The 13,656-nt window shown below is 37.1% G+C and overlaps 1 protein-coding gene across 2 annotated transcripts in view; it reads right to left on the reverse strand.

Annotated features, from left to right (window-relative positions):
- The window catches only part of LOC114025897 (transmembrane protein 245-like), an 85,140-nt gene that overhangs the window by 38,080 nt on the left and 33,404 nt on the right, over positions 1-13,656 (reverse strand). For both annotated transcript variants that reach the window (XM_027839411.1, XM_027839412.1), the window contains exons 9-11: positions 13,430-13,520; positions 8,027-8,125; positions 3,330-3,461 (exon numbers count right to left, since the gene is read on the reverse strand). In XM_027839411.1, coding sequence (XP_027695212.1) covers positions 3,330-3,461; positions 8,027-8,125; positions 13,430-13,520 — 322 coding nt within the window. The remainder of the gene's footprint in view (positions 1-3,329; positions 3,462-8,026; positions 8,126-13,429; positions 13,521-13,656) is intronic.

Raw genomic sequence — 13,656 nt, forward strand, 5'->3', positions numbered from 1 at the left:
ATAAATTGAGTAGCATTTGAGCTACAGGAAAGGATAAGGAAAGGAAGTAAATATCTGTTGTATGTGGCTAACTGAAAGAGTGACTCAGGGGGCATAATACAGGATGTCCCAAAAGTCTTAATGGCTTTTGTCTTTCGTCTTTCAAGCTTTAATGTCTTAAAATTGCACTAAGACTTATGAGACACCCTGTAACAGTCCCCATTAACATAAGGATGTATGTGTATCTAAGGAGAGAGGGTGAGAAGTGTCTGGTTTAAACAATCTGTCTTAATAGACATCATAGATGACAATTAAAAAAAGGCAGGCCTTCCTTGGAAAATGATGGGTTTAGTTTTTTGTAAATATGAACTTCCTTGAGCAATATTCAGTTTGTTAGAAATAGTTTTCTTCCATATCAACAATGAATGCTGTTTCCATTTGCCTATGTCTGAGTAATAAATTCAACCAGTCCTTCTGGAAATCTCTAAAAACAGGACTTCAAAGGCACCTTGGTCTCTCCTCTTCTCCTTTCAATGAGAATTTAAACACTTTGGCAAGAGTCATTGTCTAGAACCAGCATAAATGAGAAACTGTATCCTTATGGGAATTATGTAACTATTAAGTATTAAGGAAATCAACCCAGCTAGGGCTTGATTCTTTTACCCACTGAGTGGCTTTGATTGACAATTTAATTACTTACTTTCTATAGGTACCTCAATTACTCTGTCTGTAAAATGCATATATTTGTCATATTGCTTGTTGACAAGAGAGTTTAACCCTAACTGTTGGATGTGAAGACAAAAATTATATTCAAAGAAAAAAGAAAGTGGCTTAGTTCCGCCTTTGGTATTATCTCTGCAACTAAGCGCAGGGCCACCAGATGGTGGTGGTGTTTTATTAGCGTACCATAACCAAGCCACAAGGTTATTTTTTCAGAATTGATAACTGAAAACTTCAAAGACAAACCTCAAGATCCAATATTTTCTATCAAAATGACATTGTTTTAAATTTAAAATACATATCAAAATATTTAAAAACAGTATGATTACAACAGAACTTTCTAAGAGACAAAGCCAACATCCTTAAGAGCAAGAATTAGAGGAACTGAAATTATACTTGGGTACTCTTGGAGTACTTAATTATAAACAACTGCAATTTAATTACATTTTACTTTTGCTCACACTGGAAAACTATGCCTTTTCTTTCTTAAATTGTTATAAACTTAACAAATACCAAATGAGTGTTTCCACATATGAAGTAGGGCAAATAATGAAGAGTGTACAAGGAATTTTGAATCTCTATTCTGTGCAGTTTGCTTTTTCTCTTTTAAGTATATAATAAATTCAATGTTTTATTTTCAAAACTGTCCTGCTTGTCTGCTTCCTTCTATATTTCCTTCTCTTTTTTGACAATAATGAGGAAGGTAAAAAACAAAAAACCCTTGTAACAATTATGAATAGTCAAGCAAAATAAATCCACATATTCATTATGTCTAAAGATGTGTCTTATTCTGCACCTTAAGACTGTCACTTCCCTGTAAGGGGGCTGGTTCATGCTTCATCGCTGGAGTCATGGTTGATCATTTCATTCATCAAATTTCTTAAGTGTTTCAAAGACTTGTTTCTCTACAATATTGTCATTACTGTATAAATTACTGTCCGGGTTCTGTTTACTTCATTTTTTATCAATTCACACAATTCTTTCCAGGTTTCTCTGAAAAAAGTCCTTTTCATCATTTCTTACAGGGTGATAACATTATATATCATAATTTGCTCAGTCATTCTCCAACAAATGGGTATCCCTTTAGCTTCCAGTTCTTTGCTATAACAAACAGAGCTACCATAAATAATTTTTGTACCTATGGATCTTTTCTCTCTTTGGAGTACTGGCCTAGCAGTGGTATTGCTGGTGTGTTCATCATTTTTATTAGAACTTATCTTCCTCTGTCCTAAACTATCTTTCCTTCCTGAAAGGTAAAATCCCTTCATGGTCCGCCTTGATGGAGGGTAGCATGGTAAGAGGAAAAGTGCTGCATCTCAAGTCCGAGGACCTAGTTGCAAATCTTGTTTCTGAATACATTTCTGAATACATTCCCAATGTGGAATCTGATTTGCTTGACTATGCATATTTGTTACAAGGGTTTTTTCCTTCCTCCTCACAATTTTTTGGGGTAAAGATGAATAAGAAGAGAACTGGGGACAGGGTTCACTCTAAAAAAGTTTTGTTCTAAAAAAGAACAAACAGAATCAAAGATATGCAGGACGGCTTTGAAAGTTATATGTTGCATTTATTATATAGCATTTATATAGCACTTTGAGACCTGCAAATATGTACTTACATAAAAACACAAGCAATCTATACTTAATAAATGTCTAGTTCCATATGCAATCCTCTTTTCCTGTTCTTCAGAAATACTAATTTTATTTGGTATTTGTAAAGTTGAGAATTTAAAAAAATGAAAAAGAAAAACAAATACAATTCCTATCTGATATTCACCAAATTTGTGACCTTGGGCAAATCACTTACCCTCCCTAGGTCTCAGTTTCCTTATCTGTAAAATGAGGAGATTAGATAAGGTGACCTAGGAGGCCTCTTCCAACTCTAGCTCTGTGATTTTATGATCTCTTATTTTGACCTTGAGGGTCAAAATAGACTAATGTTCTTCTCTTCCCTTTTTTTTCTTATGGTACATGACTGAGGATAAAGCTTAAAGAACAACATCATCATTATCATCATCATCCATCTACCTACCCACCCATGCCGAACTGATCTTTTTAGAAAAAATTTTAAAAGGTGCCATTCCTTTTTTTTTTTGAATGTCAAATAAATGACCAAATAAACAGAATTCAGAAACTTTAAGTAGTTTTGTACTGATGATTCATTTCATTACAGGGAGATGGGTCCCTGAGATGTATTTGATGAGCACTACTATTCCCTGAACTGATCACTAAAATGGGGTCATCACTGACCCTCTAAAAGAATAAACAATTAGACCTACAAAAAAATCTGATTGCTCTTCAAGTGTTTACCAGGTACATTCTGATCAGTTTAGAGACATTTCAGTGCTCCAAATCTCTAGGGAACAACTAGGTTGTTATAAAGAACAGTGCTATGATGCATATGCTAGGATGACTCATGACGTTTCTGGGATCAGCTCAGCCAGCTGAGAAAGTGACAAAGGAATTACTTCCACAGCTTTTAAAAATGTGTGCCTTAGCAATAAAGGCATGCCCTATCCGAGATCAAGTATAACACAATGAGTAAAAACCTCTGCAAACAGAAACAAGTCAAAGGGTAGTTTTTACACTTTTCATTTATATGTATATGTTAGTATAAACAAAATTACTTACAGAAAGAAATGTCTCGATGTTTTCATGAACAAAGGAAGCAATATCCTGCCAATCCAGAATATCTCCAAGCCAGCTATTCTGACGAGTTATAGTCATCTTGTGACCTTTGTGCCTTCCTGAATGTGTTATATTCTACAAAGTAGAACAGAATGTGAATATTAAATCAAGTGTTTAAAAAAAGTAATGGATTTGATTGCACATGTATAAACTGTATCAGATTTCTTACCGTCTCAGGGAGAGATGAGTGGAGGGAAGAATAGAATTTGGAACTCAAAACTTTAAAAAAAAATTTTTTTTAATTGTTTTAACATGTAATTGGGGAAAAATATAATGTTAAAGTTTTAAAAAAAATAATGGATTTTTAGAAGCATATTTAAAAGTACTTAAATGAGCATTTAGACATAAAAAGCTTTGAATTATTATAAGAAGTGAAATAAATAGCCTACCACCTAAAAGACCAAAGATCTATTATATTTTTGTATTTTAATTCTCTTCATGTTGTTTGGCACAGAAAAGTCCTGTTTTACTCATATCTTAGTTTAAGAATCAACTGTGTCTCCTGACACACAAGAAACCTATCAACATTAATTTTATTGCTTGTGACAAAATAAGGAGGTATACTGGATAAAGCACTGGGCCTGGAGTCAGGAAGACATACATTCAGATCTTGCCATAGGTGCTTTCTAGTTGTATCATCTGAGGTAAGTCATTGGGGATGATAATAGCAGCCACCTTGCAGGGCTACTGTGAGCATCAGAGGAGGGAACATGTGAAATCCTCCGCAAACTCAGAAGAGCTATATAAATGCTAGTTATTATTACTGCTTATGCTTAACAACCACATTTTCTTCCTTTGATACTTTTCTAGTTTCTCCATTTTTTCTTACTTTCTACATCTCTTCCCTTCTCCATTTATCTTCCAGGTTTCTCTCTATTCCTTTTGGATTCAAGGAAGACAGAGGAAAACAAGACTGCTGGGCTACATTTCTTTACCTTCTCAGTAGTCAAACCACTGAACTGCAAAGAATGGACAGACGGACAGAACAACTCATATTCCTCATATTTTGGGTTTAATATACCTATTTTTACCCAAGAATTGTCAGGCCAGAAGCAACTATCTTAATACGGGTCATATAGAATGATATGGATTTTAGGTCCTCAGCATCACCATATGGAAGAAATGCTGCAGATGGCAGTTGCAGAGAGGTTTACTAGAGAAGTAAGGCCAAGAAGTCAAGGCCTAGAGGTGATAGAGTCAGGGAGAGAAGATGGTTATTCCTGTACCTGTGAAAAGATTAGCTACTTTCTCAGCCTCCATTATCCTCCATATTTTCCTGAAAGCCAGGATTCTAGGAGCTAGGCATGGTAATCAAGACCTATTAAGGCAGGAAGAAAGAAGTAATAGTCCTAAATCGGGAGGATGTGAACATGTGTATTTGCAAAATTTACAAATTTGAGTTCATGTGTATACACACACATGAAGACACACATATAGATAGAGATTATATTTCTGTTGTTTACTGAATTAAGTATAAGTTGATACTGGAATTTAAGGCCTTCCACAATTGGATTCAACCCTTCTATCCACTATTATTTCATACTCCTTCCCCTACAACAAATTTTACATTCTAGTCACATTGGACTGTTTTACCTTTTTTCATCTTGTTCTCTGTTTCTCTACCTTTCTTCATTCCACTCCCTATATCTGGAATTAACTACTCCTATCTGTTGAAGAGCATTCCTCCTTCAAGGCACCCACGTCAGATGCCAATTCCTCCAAAAATATGAAGCCTTCTGCAACAAAGCAGAAATGATTCCATCCCCTCACATTTCTCAAAGCATGCTGTCTATACTTCTCCTTTGAAATCATTACACTCTGAATCACAGTTGTTTGAATACTTGTTGAATTGAAGGCAAATTGCAACTACCAATTTTTACTTTGGGTGATCACATGCAAAGAAATTAGTAAAAGGCTGGGTTGGCAGGCATGAGGAATTTAAGAGATGTGTGACTAACTGAAAAGACAGGGCAACATAAAGGAAGGCAATGGGAATACCCATTTGTAGGGTGCCTACTATGTGCCAGGCACTTTGCTAAGCACTTCTCATACATCTCATTTAACCCTCACAAAAATCTTGTGAGTTAGGTACTGTTATTATCCCCATTTTACAGTTGAGGAAATTTAGGTGAAGAGAAGGCAAGTGACTTGTCCAGCATCACACAGCTAATAAGTTAAGTGCCTGAGGCTGGCTATGAACTTACATCTATCTCCCTGACTCCAGGCCTAGCACTCCATCCACTGCACCTCTTACGTGCCTCCAAAAAAAGATGAGAAGAAATTTACTCTGGCTAGAAGAAACCAAGATAACACCTAAAAGAAGTCCAGAGAATGACTACCATTAAAACCTACAATATTTACTGGCATAATTTCTGTCTTCGAATAACTTCTGACTATGTAAATTCCAATTCGGATGATGTAAAATGATTTCTCTGTCATTCACAATAAAGGTTAAAGATTTTAACTTTCTCTGTTCCTTACATACATCACTAGCTTTCCCTCACACTGAAAAATCCTTGTCTTGATTTTATTATCCTATAGAGTTCTTCTCTTTAACATCTAAACTCCTAGAACTGAAAGTGGTCTCTTCAAAGGTACTAGTGATCTCTCACTCACCAAATCACAATGCTTTTTGTCAATCCTCACTCTTCCTGACCCTGCCGGCCACTTTCTCTTCTCTGGGCTTTTAGGATATTGCTCTGCTCTTGATTCTTCTCTCTGACTGACCACCCCTTACTCTCTTTCTGGATCATCCTCCACTGCTCCTATGCCAAAGCTCTGTCCTGGGCATACTTCTGTTCTTTGTTCATATTCTCTTGGTTATCTCATCAGCTGCCATGAGTTTAGTTAGTATTTATATGCAAATGGCTTCCAGATCTATATATTCAGCCCTAGTCTCTCTTCTGAATTTTAGTTCCATATCTTCAACAAGCTTACTGGGTATTTCTAACTGGATTTCCTGTGTCCATCAGAATCCTGATGTCTACAAAACAAAACTCACAACCTTTTTTCCAAGGCCTACCTGTCTTCCAAACTTCCAAATATCAGTTAGAGGTACCACCAATCTTCCAGTCACCTAGGATTCCAACTTTGGGGTCATCATTGATTCCTCACTCTCTCTCTCACACCACCTATCTTATCAGGTGCCAAATCTTGTTGATTCTTCCTCCACAAGTATCTCACATCTGTCCTCATTTTTTCACTAAAATGACCACTCTAGTCCAGGCTCTCATCCCTTCTCAGGTAACTGTAACAGTTCTCATTGGAGCTCCTGCCCCAAGTCTTTCCCATCTCCAATTTCTCTTCCTCACAACGATCAAAGTGAATTTCTTAAAGCACAGGTCTGACCATGTCACATTCCAGCTCAATAAATTTCAATGGCTCCTTACTCTCTCTAGGGCCAAACTGGCCTTGTGTCTGTTCCCCACACATGATATGCGTCTCCCATTTCTGTGCTTTTGTGGTGCTGGTCTCTAGAGCCTAGAATGCACTCCCTCTTCACACCCACCTTGTGGAATCCTCAGTTTCCTTCAAAGCTCAGCTCATGTGAAAGCTTCTTCAGGATGCCCGTCCTGGTCTCCCCAGCTGCTAGTGTCTTCCTCCCCAGCATTACCTTGAGAATATTTATATATACTTATATATGAACATGTTGTTTCCTTCACTGCTCTCCTTGAGGGCAGGAATAGTTTCATTTTTGTCTTTCTATTTGTCTTTCTATTCCCAGCCTCTAGCTTAGTGCCTGGCAAATAGTTTGATGCTTAATAAATGCTCTCTGATTGATTGTTTAATCTGAAGTTCCAGTGAAGGAGGTAAAGCAAACAGTGAGAATACAGGCATATGTTATCCTGGTAAAGAGAAACAAAAGGGGCATTATAAAAATACCTATATAAAAAGTACTTGCAAATAAACATTCCTATTCTTCTCATTCCATATTTGTTTGGAAGAAAAAGCAGCAATAATGGCTTTATTAACTTCCTAGCCCATCAGTACATGAGATAAAAAGTATAACTTTCTACCCATGAGATCCCAGTTTCTCACCTTAGAGTTAGCTGGACCTAATATCAGCACCTCACTACTGCTCTCCAAACCCACTCTAGATAAATTGTCATTAAATCATAGCCAGGTCACTAAGACAAACAATGGCTTTCATTTACTGCTTCCTCTCTATCAACTTGATGAATTTACAAAAGCAGAGCTTCTGCTATCTCTACATAAGCACTAGGGAAAACTACTCCCTCTTCCATTCTGTGGTTCGTCCATAGCTCATAATTCCTGCTAAGTTCGCAGTAATTTGAGACCTTATACTCAACAAATGAAAATAACTTATTAATTAAACCAGTATCCCCCTATGTTAGCAGATTTTACAAAATAATTTACAGCTATCATAGAATCTTAAAGGTCAGAAGGTATCTTAGAGATCATCTAATCCAAATGCTATCTGAAGAATGAATACCCTCTACAACATCCCTGGCAAATGATCATACTGACTTGTTTGGAATGCTTCCAGGGATGTGGAACTCATAATTTTTTAGGTAGCATTTTTCATTTTTGGATCACTCTATTAGGATTTTTTTCCTTATAATGAGGTGAAATCTACCTTCCTAAAAATTCCATATCTTTGTAAGTTACACATTACTTACCTTTACAAACCAAGAGTGATACAGTCTGTCCCAGAGTTCTAGTACTTGCTTTTCAATCACAGCAGTATTGTTCACTTTATCTCCCAAAATCTTACGAAGCTACAATAGACACAAAGACAGGTTTAGTATTATAGAAAACAATGACATGAAAACAAAATTTATTGGCATTTGTTTACATGTTCCAAATAAACTTTGGCATCCCAGATTTTTTAAAAACCATATAAACAGTAAAAATTAACATCCCACAGTTCAAAACTCCAATGCAACACTTGTCTTTCCTTCTTTATTCTTCTGCTTATCCTTCTTTATTACTTCTGCTTGCTTAGTCAGCTTTATTTTAATGAATAAATGAAACATACTGCTAAAACAGTTAAGAGTAAGGAATCACAATGGACAATTAACTTTGCATAGAAAAATCCTGCTCCCATGGTGTGTTGGTGTTTGTCATCTGCAGTCATTCTAAGTGACCACATTATTACATAATCATGATTATTATTGTTAGAGTTTAAAAGTAATTCCTATGTAAGTTTTTGTAAACTTACTTCAAGAGTAATATTTTCAATGGCATTATAGACATAGGTGCTTGGATATCTGCATCTGAGCTGTCTGACTGTTTCTAACACAAAATAATTCTTCTTTGTGAACAAAAGCTAAAGTATTTGTATTAACAAATTTAATTTAATAAATGTTAATCAACAAATGAAATTAAGAACTATTTAGTGGAACAATTATATAAAATGTCAAAACTATCTTCTATTAACTCAGCCAGTTATTTCATTTATCTTTTGGCCTTGTTTTTTACGAAAAAAAAAAAAATGGTTTTTGTTATTCTGTACATCCCAAACACCAAACATGAGCATTTCCATATAAAGAAAAAAGAAAAAAATTGTTCATAAAACAACAAATCTATTAAATATAGCTTGTATTTTTAAAAGGACATTTTAAATTCAACATGTTCAACTAGTTATTTTAAAGATCACTTTTACTTTAATTATAATTTCATATTTAATCTTGTTAGATTTGGCTTATACAGGTTTCTTCCTGATTTGGAAGTTGCCCATGCCATCTAACATAGAAGTTTCTGTTTTTTTATGATTCAGAAATTTGATGACCAAGCCCTCTATATTGTAATCCAAATCACTTCAAAATACTGAAGACCTCCCTTTAGTTGCACAATAATTGATTATTCCGTATTTTGGGACAAAACTGCTCAACCTATTACAAATCTAAACAGTTTTACTTATAATTTGGCACTAGTCCATGACAAATTTTTTGCTGATTCACAAAAATTTTAATATCTAATCTTTATCTCTTAACACTTATAAATTTAAAAAACAAAACAAAAATAATTCTTCCTCCCTATATCCTGCTTTTTCTTTCTCCAGTATAACTGAGAATTATGAGACTGAGATGAAGTAGTTCACAGTTTAAAGGAAAAAAAATTCTTCAGTGTAGTTGGGAATACTGATCTAGTCTTTATTTTTCCATTCTGTCCACAAAGAAACTCTGACAAGGAATGTCAAGCATCTTGCTGAAATCCATATGTAAAACAATAACCAGTGCCTCTTTTCCACGTTATGTCCACTAATATTAGCTAAAGACTGGAGTCCAGAGAAGACATCTAAGAACAAACCATACTGAGTACCAATTCTCACCTCAAGCAACTGAAGTATTAGTCCAATTAGCCTGACTCTCACTAGGCCCATTATAATACGCATGAATACAAGTGGGGTCCTAAAAGGAATCCTACTCACCAGAGCACTCAGAAGAAAAGACGTGTTTTTCCTAGACCAGTTACAGCTACATCTAACCAAGTATAAACGCACTTGCAAACCCCAGAAGTCCAGGAATGATTGGCCATATATATTATTTAACAATGATAACTATTATTTATTATTATGATTACTATTAAAGATAGTAATAACAAGAAGAAAGGTAATGAACATTTATTAAGTGCCTCCTATGTGTTAGGTACTTTATAAATATTATTTCATTTGATCTTCACAACAATCTTGGGAGGAAGGTGTTATTATGATCCCCATTTTACAGCTGAGGAAACTGAGGCAGATGGAGGATAAATGACTTGCCAAGAGTCGCACAACTAGTAGTAATCCTAGTAGTAAAATGGTAGTTATACGCTACTACTTCAGTTTTTAAAAAAATTCATCCCTGTGGGTCTTTTGTGTTTAGCATTTCTTTTGTGTGGTTCATACTTTTTTTTTAAAGTCCAGTGGCATAATTTGTCTTACATCTCCACATTGTACATTATGTACCTCATTTCTTTCTTTTGGGGAGATCCCTGACATAAGCCAGATGTAAACTTCAAGTCATTTTCTCAATGGGTACAGGGTGAGGGCATAAAGAGCCAGGGACAGTGACTGTCTAACTTTCTCTCTGAATTCCTGGATCCCCCAATACTAAATCTAGACCACAAGCATGGGCCAATGGTCAGATGCGCCTCAGAGGTAGAGCTGGGCACCCTAGCATCCCTTGGCCCAGCAACAGTTCAGTGCTGTTACATTTGGAGGATGTTTCTACTTGCCTGGGATTAAAAGTCTCCTTTCTTTCAAGGCCTATCATTAATATCTCTGGACATTTCTATTCCTCTTCCCCCTCTTATCCATAGGGAGAGGTGTGAGCTGCTGCTGCCATTATAGAAAGACGCAGTTAGGAAAGAGCTGGGGTTGTAGTTGGCAGCCAGGGAGTTAGAGGTCCTGCTGCTGCCATCCCCGTCAGTTCTTTCTACTCCACCTTTTCAGCTGCTCTGCCTGTCTTCTCGTGAGTCCTCCAGTCGGATACCATGACCCTGTTCAAGAGCTACCCAATACCTACCCCTTACTTCCCACTCCATGTGGACTCACAGCTGCCATGGGCTGAGGGGAAAACCCCTTTCCTCACATTCTCATTCATCTCCACCCAGCTCAGCCCTGCCTCTCCTCAGTCCACTTTCTTCTGCCACACCATTCCAGCCAGTTTGCTGGCACCTACAATGTACCAGGCACTAGCAATACAAAGAAAGGCAAAAACAGTGACTGCCCTCAGAGTTCTGTCTAATGAAGGAGAAAACATGGTAACAACTCTGTACAAAGATATATACAGGATATGTTGAGGGTAGTCTCAGAGGGAAGGTCCTTAACAGGGCTAAGATGAAAGAGGCCTGGGAAAGGACCCTTGCAGAAAGTGGAACTTTAGCTGAGAAGGAAGCCAGGAGGCAGAGATGGGGAGGGAGAGAGCTCCAGGCAAAGGAAGCAGCCAGGAAAATGCTTTGAGTCGGGAGATGGAGTGTCTAGTATGTGGAAGGGCAGGAAGTCTAGGGTCACTGCACTGCAGGGAATGTGGATTAGGGATAAGGTATAAGAAAACTGGTAGGGTCGGAAGAGGTGAGGTAATAAAGGGACTTACAAGCCAAACAGAGATTTTATATTTGACTGTGGAGGTAAAAGGGAACCATAGGATTTTACTGAATAGGCAGATGACAGGGTCATTCCTTTTTTTTTTGGTTTGTTTTTTGGTGAGGCAATCGGGGTTAAGTGACTTGCCCAGGGCCACACAGTTAGTAAGGGTCAAGTGTCTGAGGTCACATTTGAACTCAGGTCCTCCTGACTCCAAGGCCAGAATTTTATCTACTGCACCACCTAGCTGCCCCAACAGGGTCATTCCTTTATTTTAAGAAGCCCTATTTGACAGCAAAGCAGAGGATGGCTTAAAATGAGGAGAGACTTGAGACAGGAAGACCAAGCAACAGGCTATCGTAATAGGCAAGGTGTGAGGCAATGAGGGCCTGCACTAGGCTGGCTACAGTATTAGAAAAGGGGCATATAGAAAAAATGTCCTGTAGGCAGAAATAACAGGACTTAACAAAAGACTGAGTATTAAGGGTAAGGATGACGCCTAGCTTGTGAGTCAGGGTGACTGGAAAGATGATGGCATCCTGGACAATAATGGGGAAGCTGGGAAGAGGTTTTGAGGGCAAGATAACGAGTTCAGTTTCGGACATGCTGAATTTAAGATGTCCATGGGTCACCCTACTAGAGATGTCTAGCAGGCAGCTGGAGATGCTAGGCTGTAAGTTAGGAGAGAGGTACGTGCTGAGATCTGAGTAGATATGAGAGTTATCTGCATAGAGAAGATAACTGAAACCATGGAAGCTGATGGGATCACCAGGTTAAACAGTATAGAGAAAAAACAGAAGAGAGTGAAGGGCAGAGTGCTTTAAGCCCTCTGGAAATCCTGCTCTACTGCTAAATTTCCCTTTATCCTAGGTTGCTAGACACAGCAGATAGGGAAAGGGACTTGGCATCAGGAAGACCTGAATTCAAATCTTGCCTAGATGCTTACTTCCTATGTGACCATGAGCAAGTCACTAAATCTCTTAGTCTCAGTTTCTTCATCTGTAAAAAAAAAAAAAGGGGGATAATATTAATAATATTAGCATCTATTTGACAAGGTTGTTGTAAGGATCAAATAAGAAAACATGTAAAGCACTTCCTAAACTTCAAGCATCATACAAATGTTAGTGATTCTTTCTTTCTTTCCTTTTTTTTTTTTTTGCGAGGCAATCAGGGTTAAGTGACTTGCCCAGGGTCACACAGTTGGTGAGTATCATGTGACTGAAGCTGCATTTGAACTCAGGTCTTCCTGACTCCAGGGCTGGTTCTCTATCCACTGCGTCACCAGCTGCCCCACTAGTGATTATTATTAGATCTCATCCTGTCACACTCAAGATACTCAACTTCCTTTGGAATATATTCCTATCATGTTCTCCAAGCCACAATTGTTTCTTGAAATGCATCCCCCTTCTTTTTGTCTCAGAAATAATCTGTGATGTATTGCCAGAATTTCCCTTTTAAGAACTTCCATCCGCATCGATCTTTTCCCTTAACTTTCTGCAATCCACAATATATTTAAATATGATTGGTTTTCTCCTCTTTGGCTACCTCAAACTCTACTGGGAGGCCACTTTTCTCCCGATGTTCATGCTACCTCTACTCTACCCATCAGTTCTTTAATCAAAATTAAGTGCTACCTAATAGTTTTTCTGATTCTTCAACCTAAGTGATGAAACCGTCAGCAAACAAAGCTAAAACTGATCATAATCTTGATGGTGGAAGTGGAAGTTTTTGGAGACAGAAAAGTAAAACTAAGAGTACAGAAGAAAGATCCATATAGAGAACTGAGGCAGCTTATGTGTGTGTATTCATGACTCATGTCTCATGTTCCTTAAACTAATGTTAAACTATCATCAATAACAACACTGAAACTTTAATTTCACAAGTTATTCTCTATTCTCTCCAAGAAGTTAGTAAAACTGTATCCTCCATTATTTGATAATAAAGCAAAGAGTTGCCAAAAACATAGCAAACAAAAAGGAAACAGAAAAAAAAGATATCTTTCCCACCTTACCTTATGTGTTATCCATTCTCGTCCATACTGATAGACATTATTAGCTGCAGAATTTAGAGCTCTTTGAACTACCTGAGCTTCAGGAAGCCAACTGAGGTTTAAAAAAAAAAAGGAAAAATATTAAAGTATATTTTTAATAAATAGCAGGTAATGAACACAAAGTTAGGAATACACACACATAAGCTGCCTCACTGGTGGAAATGAAGCTTTGTCCATTCTAACCCTGT

This window comes from Vombatus ursinus, unplaced genomic scaffold, assembly GCF_900497805.2.
Source record: "Vombatus ursinus unplaced genomic scaffold, bare-nosed wombat genome assembly UNPS02014832.1, whole genome shotgun sequence".
Lineage (NCBI taxonomy): Eukaryota > Metazoa > Chordata > Mammalia > Diprotodontia > Vombatidae > Vombatus > Vombatus ursinus.